The sequence below is a fragment of the Halichoerus grypus genome, chromosome 8, assembly GCF_964656455.1.
Source record: "Halichoerus grypus chromosome 8, mHalGry1.hap1.1, whole genome shotgun sequence".
NCBI classification, from domain to species: Eukaryota; Metazoa; Chordata; class Mammalia; order Carnivora; family Phocidae; genus Halichoerus; species Halichoerus grypus.
In genome coordinates this window covers 119,268,640-119,285,431 of record NC_135719.1, presented here as the reverse complement: position 1 = coordinate 119,285,431, position 16,792 = coordinate 119,268,640, and the positions used below count along the sequence as shown (strand labels likewise).

Below are 16,792 nucleotides of genomic sequence, written 5' to 3'. Positions count from 1 at the left end.
TAGAGGACTGGGGAGGGTTCACGACAACCCTGGCGGCCAGAGGGCTGTGGGAGAGTTGGACGATCCTAGAAGCCCCGGTAGAGCCTAGATGGCTGGGGATTTGTTGCGTTAACTAGCGCAAGGGTCAACTTGTCTGAGCAGCGCGGAAAGCAGCGCCCTCATGCCCAAGCTGTGGACTACATTTCCCAGACGGCTTTGCTCCCCGGGCTGTCGTACTAAGATTAGGGCGTGCCTGGGAGGAGCAGCGCGGTCCGCGAGCACAGCTGGGGCATCTCGCTCAGCTCCTACCTACGGCCACAGCAGCCATCCCACAAGATGATCGGGATCCTCCTGCTCCTACTCCTGCTCCTCCCCCTTTTCCTGTACATCGCTGCACCCCAAATCAGGTCTGTGCAAATGTATTGCCTTCTTTGAGAAGAATTCAGGAGGACGTTAATCCTCACCGAAGCTCTGTTTCCAAAAGAAGGAAAAGGAAAATCCCTGGGGGGCTCCAAGTAGGTCGAGGCCGGGAGTTCGGTTGGTCGGAGGAGGTCCAGCTCTCCTGGATGCGGGGGGGACGAGAGCAAGAGACCCCGGGCGGTGGGAAGGGGCTGTAGTCCGGACCCCCTCACTCTGTTTCTCCCGATCCCTTTTTTCGTCTCAGAAGCCCTTGCTTTCTGCTCCAGAGAACCCCGAGTGCAAGGCTACCTCAGACACTTAAGTTTCCAGCATTGGGAGATTTTAGACCCTGAAATGGGGTGTGGACCTTAAGACTGTTTTCCCCTTAGCTCCCATCCCTTGAACCAGCCCTGTCTAGTTTCTTGCTTCCAGCCTTTGAAGTACAATGGAGCGATTCGACCTTTTGCTCTCAGAGACTGTCCGTCGATGGGAATCGTGCTATCTGCAGACCCGTTGCTTGCTCTCTTGTGGCAGTTAGATTCGCCTTTTTTTCTGGGCGGATGTTGTAGAGGAAAGAAATGAAAGGGTTTCATCATGAGCCGTATCCTGCGTTCAGAGCAGAAGTATCTGGGGACCTGAATCATGCCCAGGGTTTGGGGGTGAGGCAGAGAGGATGAAGGGTAGTGGGCTCTTGACCTGGTGACAGATCAGCCAATGGCTGGCTGAGTGCCGCAGAGAATCGGCGGAGAGCTGCACAACGGGCGCCTGCTGATTGGTTCTGAGTAAATCACCCGTGGTGACGGTGAACCAGAGACTGTAGAGACAGAGTCCTTCCCCCGGGGCTGGGGGCGGGGGCGTGGTCACCATCCACCCTCGTGCTCCTCTTCTAGTTTTATTTTTCCTCCCTTCTGAACACCTAGTGCTCCCACTCAGATGAGAACGCTTTTTCTCTTTCCACCCCAAGGTAAGATCCTTTTACCCAAATAGAATTCCAATGAAAAGTTGAGCCTGCACTGAAAATAGTGCTCACACCTCTGCGAGGTTTTTCCGAGGAAGATTATACTGCAAGGGTCATATCCCCAACCACCTGGCTAGGTCATGGGAGCTAGCCTAGAGCTGGACTTTTCAGCTGATTCTCTTTCAGTCCTGTTGGTAAGGAGAAGAAAGAACTCAGTAGAGGTCCTGGTATGTTGTTGCTCCTGGAGCTAAAACTGAAAGGATGTGAAAAACTGAGCAGGGAGGCTTGTTCTCTGAGGAGGAAGATATCTTTTGGTGAGCACCAGTTTGCTTCCTTATTGGCCTGTGTGCACTAAGCAGATAACTTTAGTGGCTAGGAGTGTGTGCCTTGCAACTCCAGGTTCAATGAAAAAGGCTGAAATGCTCTTTAAAAGGGCATCTCCTGGTCAAGAGATTCTTTTAACTTGAGTCTTGAAATTTGTGGAGAAGAAAAAAGAACAATCCTTGTTTGTGCATTCATGTCTTTGGAAAAGAAAGGTAGTATAGTGCTTAGGAACAAGGACACTAATTAAACCAGGACTTGAAACCCAGCTCCCCTTTATACTGATTTACGTCTTTTCTTTGTTTTATTTTTGATTGTGTGCGCGTGTTTCTGTTTGCTTTACGCCAGCAAACAAGCTTCCATAATTTTAACTTTTTGTGTTGGATTAGCTGCGTATCAAGACCATAAAGTGCCAGTTGTGGACAGATTGACATAAGTGGACCAGTTCTTGCTTCTTCTAGGCTGAGTCTTATGATTCCCTAAGCCTGTCAAAGAGCTCAAACTGAAGCCAGGTGCCTGGATAATCACATATTTATCCAGTTCTTGTACTGCAGGGGGCAGCGCTAAGGTTTGCCCTTATAATAGAATCGCTTTTGTTCTCGAGCAAGAGCAGAAATTTTTTGAGCAAAAAAAAATCTTGAGCAAGAGCAGAAAATTTTTATTCAATCTTCCTTAAATCTATAAAAAGACAGCACTAGAAAGAACCAAAGCAAACTTTAGCCTTGGGATCGGAAGACATGGTAGTTACAGGAACCTCTGAGACAAGGAAAATGAAGAACTGATGAGCTCTCCTTCTCCCTACAGGAAAATGCTGTCCAGTGGGGTGTGTACATCAACCGTCCAACTTCCTGGGAAGGTCGCTGTGGTCACTGGAGCCAACACGGGCATTGGAAAGGAGACAGCCAAAGAACTGGCTCAAAGAGGCAAGCTTACTGCTTCTGATTCCCTCCTACTCCTGCCATTTTATCCCTCACAAGGATGACCATGCTCATTATTTCCTCCCAATCTTGGAATTCAAGAACTTTCCAAGTGTCCCACAGATTCACTGGTCTGAACGTAGTATTAATGCTCTACATATAATGGACACTTAATATTATTGATTTATTTTTCTTTTTTGATTTGTTCATCAAATACCCCTGTCATGAAGTAGGGGTAAAATTCCCATTAAAAAAAAAAAAAAACAGTAGAAAATAACATTTATAAGTCTATGGGTCTATAGTGTCCACTCAAAAGCAGAGCTGACAGTGTGTCTCTTTTATATATTGGTTGATAGGAGCCCGCGTGTATTTAGCGTGCCGGGATGTACAAAAGGGGGAATTGGTGGCCAGAGAGATCCAAATTGTGACTGGGAACCAACAGGTGTTAGTGCGGAAACTGGATTTGGCTGATACAAAATCTATTCGAGCCTTTGCTAAAGACTTCTTAGCAGGTAAGTATAGAACTGGAGATTATGTTGTTGGTCTTGCAATTAACATGGCAGACTTAGTTAAAGGAAAAGATCCTTCTCCCTCTTTAATACATAGAAATACTAGATAGGGCACCTCGGTGGCTCAGTCAGTTAAGCATCTGCCTTCGGCTCAGATCATGATCCCAGCGTCCTAGGATCGAGCCCTGCATTGGGCTCCCTGCTCCGCGGGGAGCCTGCTTCTCCCTCTGCCTCTGCCTCTCTGTCTCTCTGTCTCTCATGAATAAATAAATAAAATCTTAAAAAAAAAAAATTAAAGAAATACTAGATAAATTAAAATAAACAACTTTCATTCGTAGCGGAACTCCTTCGTAACAAAGGGGAATCCTCAAGAAGCAGCAACAAAAAATGAGTTTAAAAAGTCATAGCAGTGCATAAGAACTAAAACCAAAAACCTCACGGGAGTATCAGAACTCAATATGAGCTTTAGGGTCTGGAGTCTAAATACTCACACGGACAGAAGATGAGGCCTCAGGCCCTGAGAGGAGGGAGCTGTATCTTAGGCTCCACATAAGGTTGGGAGTCACAAAAAGTCACCTGGTCCATGGTACAGGGGTTTAAAAAAAAACATAGGCCACCAGCTCCAAGACATGGCAAAGAAGCTTATCTTCTCTTTAGATGGCTAGAGAGTCATCTGCAAGATATTAGAACCTCAAGTTGGCATCCTCTGTGGGGGAGAATTTATTACATCACCAAATGGTGTAAGAATCTTGAGCTGAGAAGTTAACATAAAACCCTGTAGCGTCACATCAAAATCAAACCCAAGAGTATTCCGTAGGCATATCCCCTCGTAACACAGGGATCTTGGCCTCCATAGGTAAACAACTTCTACAGATATGAGCTCATAGTTAGAAATTACAAATCACATGAAAAAATCACGAGAAAGAGTTGTCAAATGCAACAAAGAGGTGAAACCAGTATTTCTTTTGGCACCTTTTGGAGTTCTCCAGTGGCAAGGGGTGCATACAGATCAGCCTCTTTGCTCTTGCTTTGGAATCTTCTGATTCAGCTCAGGAAGTCTTTCTATTGGGAGAGGTGAGCAGAACATTTTCCCAAAAGCAGTGAGTGAGTAGCTCCTTAATTGGAAAGATCGGAAAGGCCATTTGGTTGTATGAGATGGAATTTTGCTCTGTAGTAAGTATGTAGGATGCAACTAAAGTCTTAGACAATGAAAAACAATACAAAATACATATGAAGGGGAAATGGAGGAAAGACTAAAGTCCTGCATCCCCATTTTCAAAGCCTGGGTGTAAGGCAGGTTTCTCAGATATAACTGCTGTGGCTGGCTGCTTCCACATCACATCTCTTCCCTGCAGAGGAGAAGCATCTTCACATTCTGATCAACAATGCAGGAGTGATGATGTGTCCCTACTCTAAGACAGCAGATGGCTTTGAGATGCACATGGGAGTCAACCACTTGGGTAAGAAATTTGGCCTCATCCCCAAACTAGAGGAAGCCTAAAATTCTCCTTGGAAAACTCAGGGGTCAGGCTGAGCCAGCCGCCTCTGGACCCTAATAGACCATAAGTGAATAGTAAATACTATGGTCCTGCCTGAAAGCTCAGAGGTAAACTTAGGCCCACTCAAGCTTCCACCTGCTTTTTAATTTGCAATCCAGATTCAGTTTACCTTGGGGCATTTTTGAACAGCCTAATTGGACTGGGGACTGTGGTGCTTTCTTTGTGGTGATCCTCATGACCAGCATCAGGTAGAGGCTGCCTGCTCTTAAAGAGTAATATTAATCAAAGTTGGAAGGAGACAAGACTTCATAGTCACATGATCCAGACCTCCCTCATGGAAGGATGGCTGTCCTATTTCCCCAAACCCTCCCTGAGCTTGTTCTGTAGTTGATAATGAATTAATGAGGCAAACAGCCTTGTTCCTGAGTTCTCTGCAGGGCTCACCATGACTCCCTTCATCCTGGCATTGGCCCTGAACTCTGTTAATTCTAGTTTTTCTCATAGGTCACTTTCTCCTGACCCATCTGCTGCTAGACAAGCTGAAGGAATCAGCCCCATCAAGGGTAGTGAATGTGTCTTCTCTAGCACATCACCTGGGAAGGATCCACTTCCATAACCTACAGGGTGAGAAATTCTACAATGCAGGTCTGGCCTACTGTCACAGCAAGTTAGCCAACATTCTCTTCACCCAGGAACTGGCTCGGAGGCTCAAAGGTAGGCTTAGAAGAAGTAAGTATAGAGATATGAGTCAATGGGAAGTAGCGAAAAGCCACAGGAATACATACTGTTTTCTGGAGCCCATCCCCTGGACAAACCTGCTGCCATGACTATAACTGGGTATTATTTTAGTAAATAGTCCACAGCTGAATATTGGACGTGGCTGGCAGGAGATGGGGACATTCTGACTTTGAGTCATAAGGCTTGGCTTTAGCACTTACTAGCTGTGTGACCTGCAGCAAGATACTTAACTTTTCAGACTCATTTCCTCATAAGTAAAATGGGACTACTTTATAGGTTATTATCCTCATTAAATCAGGCCTCATGAACAAGCAAGGTTTTTTACTCATAGTGAGACTAGCTAGAAGGGAAGGACCTGGGGGTGCCTGGGTGGCTCAGTCGGTTAAGCGTCTGGCTCTTGGTTTCTGCTCAGGTCATGATCTCAGGGTTGTGAGATCAAGCCCAAGTTCAGGCTGTGGGCTCAGCGCAGAGATTCTGTCTGAGATTCTCTCCATCCCTCTCCCTCTGTCCCTTCTGTGCATGTGCTCTCTCTCTCTCAAATAAATAAAATCCTTTTTTTTTTTTAAGATTTTTTTATTTATTTGACAGAGAGAAACACAGCAAGAGAGGGAACACAAGCAGGGGGAGTGGGAGTGGGAGAAGCAGGCTTCCTGCAGAGCAGGGAGCCTGATGCGGGGCTCGATCCCAGGACCCTGGGATCATGATCTGAGCTGAAGGCAGATACTTAATGACTGAGCCACCCAGGCACCCCTAAATAAAATCTTTAAAAAAAAAGTGGGGGGAGGGACCTGAACTGGCACTAGATACAACCATTAGGATAAAAGAGGCACTGGGACTATGGTGGTGGTGGTGGGGAGGGGGAGTGTCTCCCTAACAGCAAAAGGTTAAATAAGTGAGAAATGTATGCTCGAAGAGGGGAGTCTCCAATCACAAATACACAGAGGTCCTTAGCACTCTCTACTCTGAATTTTCGATAAAAAGAGGGGTAATCCAGGGTGGACAACTGGAGTTGCTTAGCAGTTGAGGCAGGCAGAATTTTGGCTCAAGGAATCAGACACAGGAGCCCCACCATTGGAACAGGGTCATCAAACTACATGGAAATTAAATGGGTTACAGAGTGGGTGGGATGAGGCATCTGAGGATGTTAAGGAACATTCCAGGCAGACGGAAGAGAATGCACAAAGGTCTGGGCTCGGTTTGAGTAACTGAGAGGCTGCTATGATTAAAATGTAGAAAGCAAGAGGAATAGAGGTCTGAGCTGAGATGGTGAGGTAGACAGAGGCAAAACCCTTAGAGGCTATGGTAAGGATTTTAGTGGAAGAGCAGTGGAGAACCTTTAAAATGAAAGCCTTTTTAAAATGGGGGCAGGAGTGTGTGCAGCAGGTGATTTCTGTAGTCTAGGTGAGAAATGAGGGTGGCCTGGACTAGAGTGGTGGAGATGGAGGGTAGTGGACATTTCTAAGAGATATTTAGGATGAGAAACCCCCAGGGCTTGTTGATGGATATGCATGGTAAGGTAAGGAGTTGTCAAGTACTGCTCTGTGTGCCTGCCTGATTGGGAGTTAGGGAACACTGCAAGATCCAGGTTTGGCCTTGAAAGTGTGAAGTTAGTTTTGGACCTCTGTGTCAGCATTACTACGGGTCATCTAGAGTAGATGTCAAGGGACACCTGGGTGGCTCAGTCGGTTAAGCATCTGCCTTCTGCTCAGGTCATGATCCCAGGGTCCTGGGATCAAGCCCCATGTTGGGCTCCCTGCTCAGCAGGGAGTCTGCTTCTCCACCTCCCTCTACCCGTCCCCCCCCGCCACCTTGCTTGTGTGCAAGTGCACGCTCTCTCTCTCTTGCTCACTCTCTCTCAAATAAATAAGTAAAATCTTAAAAAAAAAATAGAGTAGATGCCAAGTTGGAAATAATATATGTCCATTGTCCTTTATCTGCAATCATGAAATCTACAAAGATCTGAAAATTCAATTTTTTCAGAACCTTGACACCAAAGCTCATTTGGCAGCAAAACCTCCCTTGTACTAGGGAGATTAGGTAATAAGCAGTTTATATATGTTGTGTCATATTATCTTTCTAAAATCAGTAAAAATTTGGAAACCTCTCTGGCCCCAAGGTTCTAGTAAAGAACCGGGGACCTGACCTAGCATATGCAGAGTGTCATAGTGTCATTTAGCACTTACCGTGTACCAGAGACTATCGAGGCTCTCGTACATATGAACTCATTTAATCCTCAAAACCACCTTGTGAGGTGCAGGTATTAGGATTATCCCCATTTTAAGAGGAAACTGAGTCACAGCATCGAGCTTGCCCAGGGTCACAGGGCTCGTGAGTGGTATAGCTAGGATTTGAAAGTGGGCAGTCTGACCACAGAGTCCATGCCCTTAGCCACTCAGAGTCAGCCAAGAGTTCCAAGGAGTACAATGTGTATAAAAATGTGCATGCCATATAGTTACAGAGAGGGAGTTTAGCAAGCCATGGGAACGCCAGCATTTGAAGTTTGGGTAGAAGATGAGGGACTGGTCCGCGAAACTGAGAGGAAGCAGCAAGAAAGGTTTGGAAAACCAGGAGTGTGGGGTCATGGAAGCCAATAAAAAGGCAGCTTTGAGGAAGGAGTGGTCCCTAGAGTTAAGTGCTGCTGAGAGGTTGAGTCCTGGCTCTGCTGTTTCCAAACAGGTGTTTTTTTTTTTTTTTTTGAAGATTTTATTTATTTATTTGACAGAGAGACACAGCGAGAGAGGGAACACAAGCAGGGGGAGTGGGAGAGGGAGAAGCAGGCTTCCCGCTGAGCAGGGAGTCCAATGCGGGGCTCGATCCCAGGACCCTGGGATCATGACCTGAGCCGAAGGCAGATGCTCAATGACTGAGCCACCCAGGCGCCCCTCCAAACAGTTAATAACCTCTTTGAGCTTTAATCCTAACCTATGAAATGGGGAGGTGTAAATTACTGTGAGGAGTGTTGTGGGAAGGGGGTCTTCCTGGGGTGGGATGTTTATTCATGTCCTCTGCTCTCCTTGGCTATCCAGCAACATTAAGTCCTGCCTTCCTTTCCCTATGGGGCACCCCCCAATTAGGCTCTGGCGTTACGACATATTCTGTCCATCCGGGCACAGTCAACTCTGAACTGGTTCGGCACTCATCCTTCATGAAATGGATGTGGTGGCTTTTCTCCTTCTTCATCAAGACCCCTCAGCAGGGAGCGCAGACCAGCCTGTATTGTGCCCTCACTGAAGGTCTTGAGATTCTCAGTGGGCATCATTTCAGGTACGAATGCATCTGGTTTTGAAGATGGGGTTTTTATGGCTCAAAGGAAATAATCTGGATTTGTCTGGTATATTATACTCCTCTTACAAAGTACATTGTGTGACCTAGCTTTTGTCTTTTGACTAGTGTTTTTACCTTGTAATAAGGGGGTTGACTCACTTGCATTTTTCATGGTACTGCGAGGTTTGATTTTCTCCATGGCTATCTTTTATTATGCTTTCTGGTTGTTTCTTTTCTTCCTACCTTTTGTTATGTCCGTCTAGTTTTCTTTGTTCCCTTTTGGACTCTTGTTCTTTTTTTTTTTTTTTTTTTTTACATGAAAAAGAATTTGAATCTGTATTTCTCTATTGTCTTCGGGACTAAAAAAGTATCGATTGACTCCCTTCGTGAATAAGTGAAGACTTTTAAAATTGTTTATTGTAGAGAACTTTGAATATGTACAGTAATAGATAAAATAACATGTTGAACCCCCATATGCCCATAATAAAGCCTCAACAACCATCAAGCCATCCCCATGCACCAGCCCTTCCCATATTTTTTTTCCCTCTCCTATTATTCTGAAGCAAATCTCAGACATCACATAATATTGAAATGTTAGCATGTTTTTACCCCCCACCTTCAAGATTATGTGGAAATAACTTGAAATTTTAGAGAAAGGGCTGTAAATAAATTAAAATTGGAAAGAAAGGTAGACAGATCATGAAAGGCCCATAACTCCAGGCTTGTGAGGAGCCACAGAAGTTGTTCCAGTAGAGAGAGAAATAATCTGCTCTGTGCTTCAGAGAAACATCCCTGGTGACTTGGTTTGATGAACAAGTAAATAACCCAAGCGAGAGAGAATGAGTTCCTGATTTAGGGTAATGACAGTTGGAATACAAAGAAGGGTTAAGTGAGAGAGGTCCTGAAGAGGCAGAATTGTTACAGCTTGATGACTAAATGAGTGAGGGGTCTGGGAGGAGTTAGTGACCTGGGGTCAAGCCTGACTTACTAGGAGATTGATAATGACATTAACTGAGACAGCAGACATGGAAAAATCATGTGTATAGCTTAGGGTTCTTTGATTCCAAAGCAGGGAAACAGACTCATGCTAACTTAAGCAAGAAGGGAATTTATGAAAATATGGGGGAATTCTTCTAAAAACCAAAGAGAAGACTGAAGAGCCAAGCTTAGAACAGACAGAGTGGCCAGTCAGCTGCTGCTAGAATGAGTATCCGCCAGCTGTCTTCAGTCTTTGTTTTGTTGCTCACCATTCGCCCTCTAGCAAGGAAGCACTAGATCTTCCATCCTCTCATCCTCACTCCCTTGGTTAGGGGAACACAGACACTTGATTAATGGGGTCTTCAAAGTGTGGGAAAGAGGTAATTCCTCAGAAAGGGATCAGGTTGCTGTTGCCAAAAGAATGTGGAATGGAGGCACCTGGGTGACTCAGTCGGTTAAGCATCCGACTCTTGATCTCAGCTCAGTCTTAATCCCAGGGTTGTGAGATTGAGCCCTGGATTGGGCTCTACACTGGGTGTGCACACTGCTTGAGACTCTCTCTTTCCCCGCCTCCCTCTGCCCCTTCCTCCCCTTAAAAAAATGTGGAATGGATCAGGTGCCCACTGTGTAATAAACCTGGCTCTGTCCATGTTGAGTGTGTTATCCATAAGACTCCATGTGAGTAGAAGTGTGTAGCACGTAGTTGGAAATGTGGGTCTGAAATCCAGGAAGATAAGTTTACATAGTTTTATGTACTAGAATGATTTTCCATGGGTGACTGGATTCTTCTTCCCTGGAGATTTTAAGGTTTTGACTAGTAGTTTAAAGAAAGTCAGCCCCGGGGTGCCTGGGTGGCTCAGTCATTAAGCGTCTGCCTTGGGCTCAGGTCATGATCCCAGGGTCCTGGGATCGAGCCCCGCTTCGGGATCCCTGTTCAGCAGGAAGCCTGCTTCTCCCTCTCCCACTCCCCCTGCTTGTGTTCCCTCTCTCACTGTGTCTCTCTCTCTCTCCGTCAAATAAATAAATAAATAAATAAATAAATAAATAAATAAATAAATCTGTCTTAAAAAAAAAGGAAAGTCAGCCTCAAATCCATGACATAGTAATTATTTAATTGACTTTTGAAGAGCCTTTCCAGTGCCATGGATTCTTAATTTTAAGCATTTTGAAGATCCAACATCAGCTATGTTGACCACTATCAGGAAATGAGCATAAGTCTGTCTTGACTGAAGCATTAGAAACCTTGTGCTGCTTATTATTCCTGACTGAAACCACAAATCTACTTTTTGTCTCTATGGATCTGTCTGTACTGGGCATTTCCTATCAATGGAATCATATAATATGTGGCCTTTTGTGACTGGCTTCTTGTTTACTTGGCATAATGTGTTCACTGTCATCCATGCCAGAGCGTGTATCAGTACATTATTCCTTTTAATTGCCAAATAATACTTCATTTTATGGGTATACCACATTTTATTTATGCATTCATCAGTTGATGGGCATTTGAGTTATCACTTTTTGGTGATATGATGCTGTGATATTCATGTACAGATTTTTATATGGAGATTTCTCTTGGTTTATATACCTAGAAATGTAATCCCACTGAAATATGGGTTATATGTCAGCTCCGTGTTTAACTGTTGAGGAACTGTCAGACTGTTTTCCCAAGTGGCTGCACCATTTCATGTTGCCACCAGTGGTAGACAAGGGTCCCAATCTCTCCACGCCCTTGCTTACACTTCTTATTGTCTGTCCTTTTGATTTTAGCCATCCTGGTAAGCATGAAGTAATTTTTCTGCTTACGTTTTTCTAGTTTTTCTCTAGTTTTCATTTGCATTTTCTTGCTAATGACGTTAAGCATCTTTTCATGCGCTTTTTGTCCATTTGTTTATCTTTGTTGGAGAAATGTCTATTCAAATCCTTTGCCCATTTTTAAAATGGATCATTGTCTCTTTGTTGTTTAATTGTAACAGTTCTTTAGATAGTCTGGATCAAGTCCCTTATCAGATGTGTGATTTACAAATATTTTCTCCCAATCTTTGGCTTATCTTTTCACTTTCTTTATGGTGTCTTTGGAAGCAGAGAAGTTTTGATGAAGTCTAACTTACCAATTTTTTCTTTTGTCACTTGTGCTTTTGGTGTAATATCTAAGAAACTATTGCCTAACCGAAGGTCATGAAGATTTACTACTGTGTTTTCTTCTAACAATTTTATAATTTGAACATTACATTTTGGTCTATGATTCATTTTGAATTAATTTTTATATATGGCATGAGGTAGGGGTCCCTATTCATTTTTGCATGTGGATATCCAGTTGTCCCAGAACTGTTTGTTGAAAAAATTATTCTTTCCATTGAATTTTCTTGGTAGCTATATTAAAATTCCTTGGGCTGGGGCACCTGGGTGGCTCAGTTGAGTGTCCAACTCTTAATCTTGGCTCAGGTCTTGATCTCAGAGCTGTGAGTTCAAGCCCCACATTGGGCTCCATGCTGGGCATGGAGCCTACTTAAAAAAAAAAAAAATTCCTTAGGCTGCCACAACAGAATACCAGAAATTAATTTTCTCAGTTCTGGAGAATGGGAGTTAAGATCAAGGTGCCAGCAGGGTTGGTTTCTGATGAGGCCTCTATCTTGGCTTACAGAGGGCTGCCTTCTTGCTGTGTCCTCAGATGGCTTTTACTCTATGTGTGCACACTCCTGGTATCTTCTCTTCTTATAAGGACACTAGACCTATTGAATTAGGGCCCTACCTTTATGACCTTACTTAACCTTAATTATCTCCTTAAAAGCCTGATCTCCAACTATAGTCACATTATAGATTCAACATACGGACTTTGGGGAACGTGATTCAATCCATAACAGATTTATCAAAAATCAATTGACCATAAATGTAAGGGTACCTCTACACTTTTAGCTCTGTTCTATTCATTTATATGTCTATCCTTATGCCAGTAGCACGGTGTCTTGATTACTATGGCTTTGTAGTAAGTTTTGAAATTGATCTTTTTATGTATACTGGTTGATACTTCCCAAAATCCTACTGGGACTGTCAGCACCATGACTGTGCTGATGCCATAACCACACGTAAGTAGTTTACTGTGGTATTCGAATACATTTTACAGCATGTCATAGCTTATGATGCAAGGCACTTTCATGTCCATTGTGTCATTTGCTATTCATCGTAATCTTGCAAAGAACATAAGGCATAATGCTGTAAAGGCTACAGAGGCTTACAGAGGCCAACTCATTTCTACAGTCTTACGGAGCCTTTGGTTCTCAGTGATGGTCTTTTTACTCAGCAGTGGCAGGTTGTGCTGCTCATGCTGGTAAGTTCCCTTAAACAGAAGTACTATACTTACCAGGCTTGTTTTGTAATTGCAAAGATATCTTTAAGTGGTGTTTCTCAAACTTTGGTGCATTTTAGAACCATCTGAGGAAGTGGTTGAAGACAGATTCCTGGACCTCTACCCTAGAGATTCTGATTCAGCAGGTTCAGATGGGGCCTGAGAATTGGCATTTATTTTTTTTTTCTTTAAAGATTTTATTTATTTATTTGACAGAGAGAGACACAGCGAGAGAGGGAACACAAGCAGAGGGAGTGGGAGAGGGAGAAGCAGGCTTCCCGCTGAGCAGGGAGCCTGATGCGGGGCTCGATCCCAGGACCCCGGGATCATGACCTGAGCCGAAGGCAGACGCTTAATGACTGAGCCACCCAGTCGCCCCAGAATTGGCATTTCTAACAAACTCCCAGATGATGCTCCTGCTAGTCCGTAACCTGCTCTTTGATTAGCAGCGTCTTTATGGACGTAGTGTTAGGAGTTTGCTTCATGTGCTTATTTCAGACTTGCCAACTTTCCTTTCCACCTTCAGAATTTGCTTAGAATGTCCTGGAAGCAGTTCTCTTGAAATAGTATATAACTTTTTAAATTGCTTCTTACGTAACTTAAAAGATAGCAATCGGTTTATTCAATCACTTTTCAAAAAACCCTTTATTGAATACCTGCTGTGTACTAGATGCAGCTAATTCAAAAATGATAAAATTTTCTGGGCAGTGCAGTGTTTGAATACCCCTCTGCATTTAATGGGGACTAAAATAATTGGGATTACAGCAATGAAGGGAAGGTGTATGAAACATACAGTACCTTATTGTTACATTTCTTTTATGCTATCATCTTTTCCTTCATTGTTTATGAGGCTGGCTTTCTTATTTGAGTTTAAAAACAGTTATAATTTGGGGGTGCCTGGGTGGTGCAGTTGGTTAAGTGTCCAACTCGGTTTCGGCTCAGGTCGTGATCTCAGGGTCATGAGTTTGAGCCCCACATCAGGCTTCATGCTCAGTGGGGAGTCTGCTTGCGATTCTCTCTCTCCCTCTCCCTCTGCCTCTCCCCTGGTGTGCACTCTTTCTCTCTCAAAAATAAATAAATCTTAAAAAGAATTAAAAAATAAAAAGTTATAATTGCAGGTAGACCTGAAATAGTAAGTTTTGGGGGTGGTTTTGTTTGTTTTTACCACTCCAAGCATCTGTAACCAATGTAATCTCAGCAGCGTGACACTGTACAAGGTCCTGTGTGAACAGGCTGGACATACACAGGTGTCAGGCGGGCACTGATATTATAGTTAAATATATACATATAAAGGAGAATATAAAGACTAAATGCTATGTATTATATATCAGACATTCTGGTCAGAGGGAGTATAGTGAGGAGATCTAAATGGTAAATACATTTTCTCTGGGGTAAGGATTGGCGAATGAAGAGATAAAGACTGGCCCTATGAAGTGCATAGAGGACATGTCATCCCTAGGTTGTTTTTCTGTCACATTCCTTGTTCCAGGCAGAGAATAGACTCCATTCATAAACCTCTGTTTTAAGCCTCTCTCTTTCCCTTCTAGTGACTGCAGGGTGGCATGGGTCTCTGCCCAGGCTCGGAATGAGACAATAGCAAGGCGGCTATGGGACGTCAGCTGTGACCTGCTGGGCATCCCTATGGACTGACAGGTGGTAGCAGGTGGACTCAAGAGAAACCCGCAGCAGACTACTCAGTACTCCCTGCCAAAATGATTCTCCTTCATGACGGCCAAAACCTTGAGCACAAAGAAAACAAACCTTCCAGCCTTTCCTGCTTGATGTCTGATAAAAGCCCAGTGTAACTGCCAGATTCATCAAAACACGTTGCATTAGTCCAGATTGATTTTGCTCTTGTTACTGCCAGACGTACAAGAGGTATCATTGGATAAGATCTTCATATGACCTGCAAACTCATATTCGCCTTCTGAAACCTACTACCTAGGAGAATCTTAGCTATGGCAGCGTCAATTTATGGCAGTTTGGATTAGTTTCTACCCTCTTTGTTCACAATATAGTTCCTCCCAACCACCAACCAACCTTCATTTCAAGAGAACCACACTGCAGCCCAGCTGAACTCCCAGAATCAACGGTGGCTTGGCTTAAGAGCAGGGCTCATCCCTCACCTATTAAGAAAACCATCATATGCCAACATCTGGATTCTCTCAGGAAACTCTTAACTGAATCTGGATTATGGGATGGGCTTTATCTTCAGCAACCTAAAGCCACTTTAAGACACTTTTACATGTCGACCACAGAAGAGCTTCCTTTTCTAGGAAGTTCATGGGGTTGGGAGGATGGCAGAAATATGGAGGAAAGCAGAAATAAAAATCAAGTTTAAACTGTCATTTTCCTACTGTTTCTCAGGCCAGCAAGTGGGTAAAGAAAGGAGCAGTACAGGAAGATAGATCACGTACCTGACTTCAGTTTACTGACCCCAGACCCATGGAGGCCTTTTTGTGCCTTAATTTCTCTTAGAAAATCAGAAGAAGGGAAAGGCGAGTGATTGTCACTGAGTATATCTTTGTGTGTATTCTTATGTAGTTATGCAATTGGGATTATTTTTACAAAATTCAAAGTAGCTACAAAGGAACAGTATTAAACTGGACCCTGATGCAGGTAAGTGTTCAAAGATGGAGAAAAGAGTGTCATCCAATCTTTAATACAAATGAGTGGAGCTACAAAGGGAAACAGATTGTGTATATGTGGATAACTACTCACCAAGAAGCACATGGGTAGAAGGGAAGAAGCCCAAAAAAGAGAAGAATCCTGGAAGATAATGCATACAGTGAAGGGCCAGTTAAGGATTAAAAAAACAAAACAAAAAAAAACCAGCTAAAGATGGCAATATGTAACTATGGAAGAATTGAAGGTGAGCACCTGAGTTAGCAAGACTGATACTGCACTGTCTTAACAAGCACCAATCAATCAAGGGGGCAGAAAAAGACCCCAAAAAAACCCAATTCTTTATTAGGCAAAATTATCCTAAGGACTGATATTGGTAATTTATAGTCAATTTAATAATCTTCAGGGCATTTCCTGACATTATCTTGACAAGATTAAAATGTCTATTTGCTAAAAACCTACATTTAATTTGGAGAACTCTTATCAAAGGTAATGCTGCCATAGGAAATTGGAGGAATCAGTAATGTTCCCATCACTTGTTTGGAGTATGTTATTCTAATAGTTTGTGATTACCTTGGACTGACAATTACATATTCACTTTGGTGGGGGAAAGAGTTATAGGACCACAGTCTTCTCATATTTGTAAATGCATATTCTTTTGTTGCACTTGTTTTGACTATTAAGGTATCTAATTTAGAAATGGTCGTTTTATGGAAAAATTTTAATAATAGTTAAGTAGCATAATTGAACTCATATTTTACTTAATTTATGTTGAACTGTCAATAACAGAATGTTTTTGATTATTATGTTTTTATTTACCAAAATAAAAACTGTATTAAATGAAAGTTTAGAGTCAACGGAAGAAAACAATTAAATGAAAGTTTAATTATAAGAAGAAAACACTTTTCATTATTATGGTTATACAATCACTTCTCATTTTTAAGGATAATTTGTCCCAGAGTCTAGCCACAGTACAGCCTCAATCAGATGTTATAACTTCAGTTGTGTGATAATGTGATTGTTGATTCACCATTTTTCTACTTGTCTTTTATGATGCTGTTCAAAGATCCCTTTTTTCTATCCGAGGCTATTACGTCTCCTTTTTGTACCTGCCCCTTCTATAACAATGCTGTGGGTCTTATCACAGTACACCTCCACTAACAACCTCAGATTTTGCTATCTCTGTATTCAGTGAACATTAGGAGCTCAACGCGTTTGTTCAATCAGTGGTCAATGAATCAGTCTAATAAAAATAAAGGTCC

The 16,792-nt window shown here is 43.1% G+C and overlaps 1 protein-coding gene across 2 annotated transcripts; it reads left to right on the top strand.

Moving 5' to 3' along the window:
• The first annotated feature begins 227 nt into the window (after positions 1-227).
• Positions 228-15,253, top strand: RDH11 (retinol dehydrogenase 11). 2 transcript variants are annotated; one of them, XM_036071163.2, is made up of 7 exons: positions 228-386; positions 2,462-2,580; positions 2,931-3,086; positions 4,439-4,543; positions 5,087-5,296; positions 8,395-8,584; positions 14,453-15,253. In XM_036071163.2, exons 1-7 carry the CDS (start codon positions 316-318, stop codon positions 14,553-14,555), a joined length of 954 nt encoding a protein of 317 aa, XP_035927056.1. In that variant the 5' UTR covers positions 228-315; the 3' UTR covers positions 14,556-15,253. The 2 variants fall into 2 exon arrangements, with proteins under 2 accessions (XP_035927056.1, XP_035927057.1); XM_036071164.2 differs by lacking the exon at positions 228-386 and adding an exon at positions 1,222-1,342.
• The last annotated feature ends 1,539 nt before the right edge of the window (positions 15,254-16,792 follow it).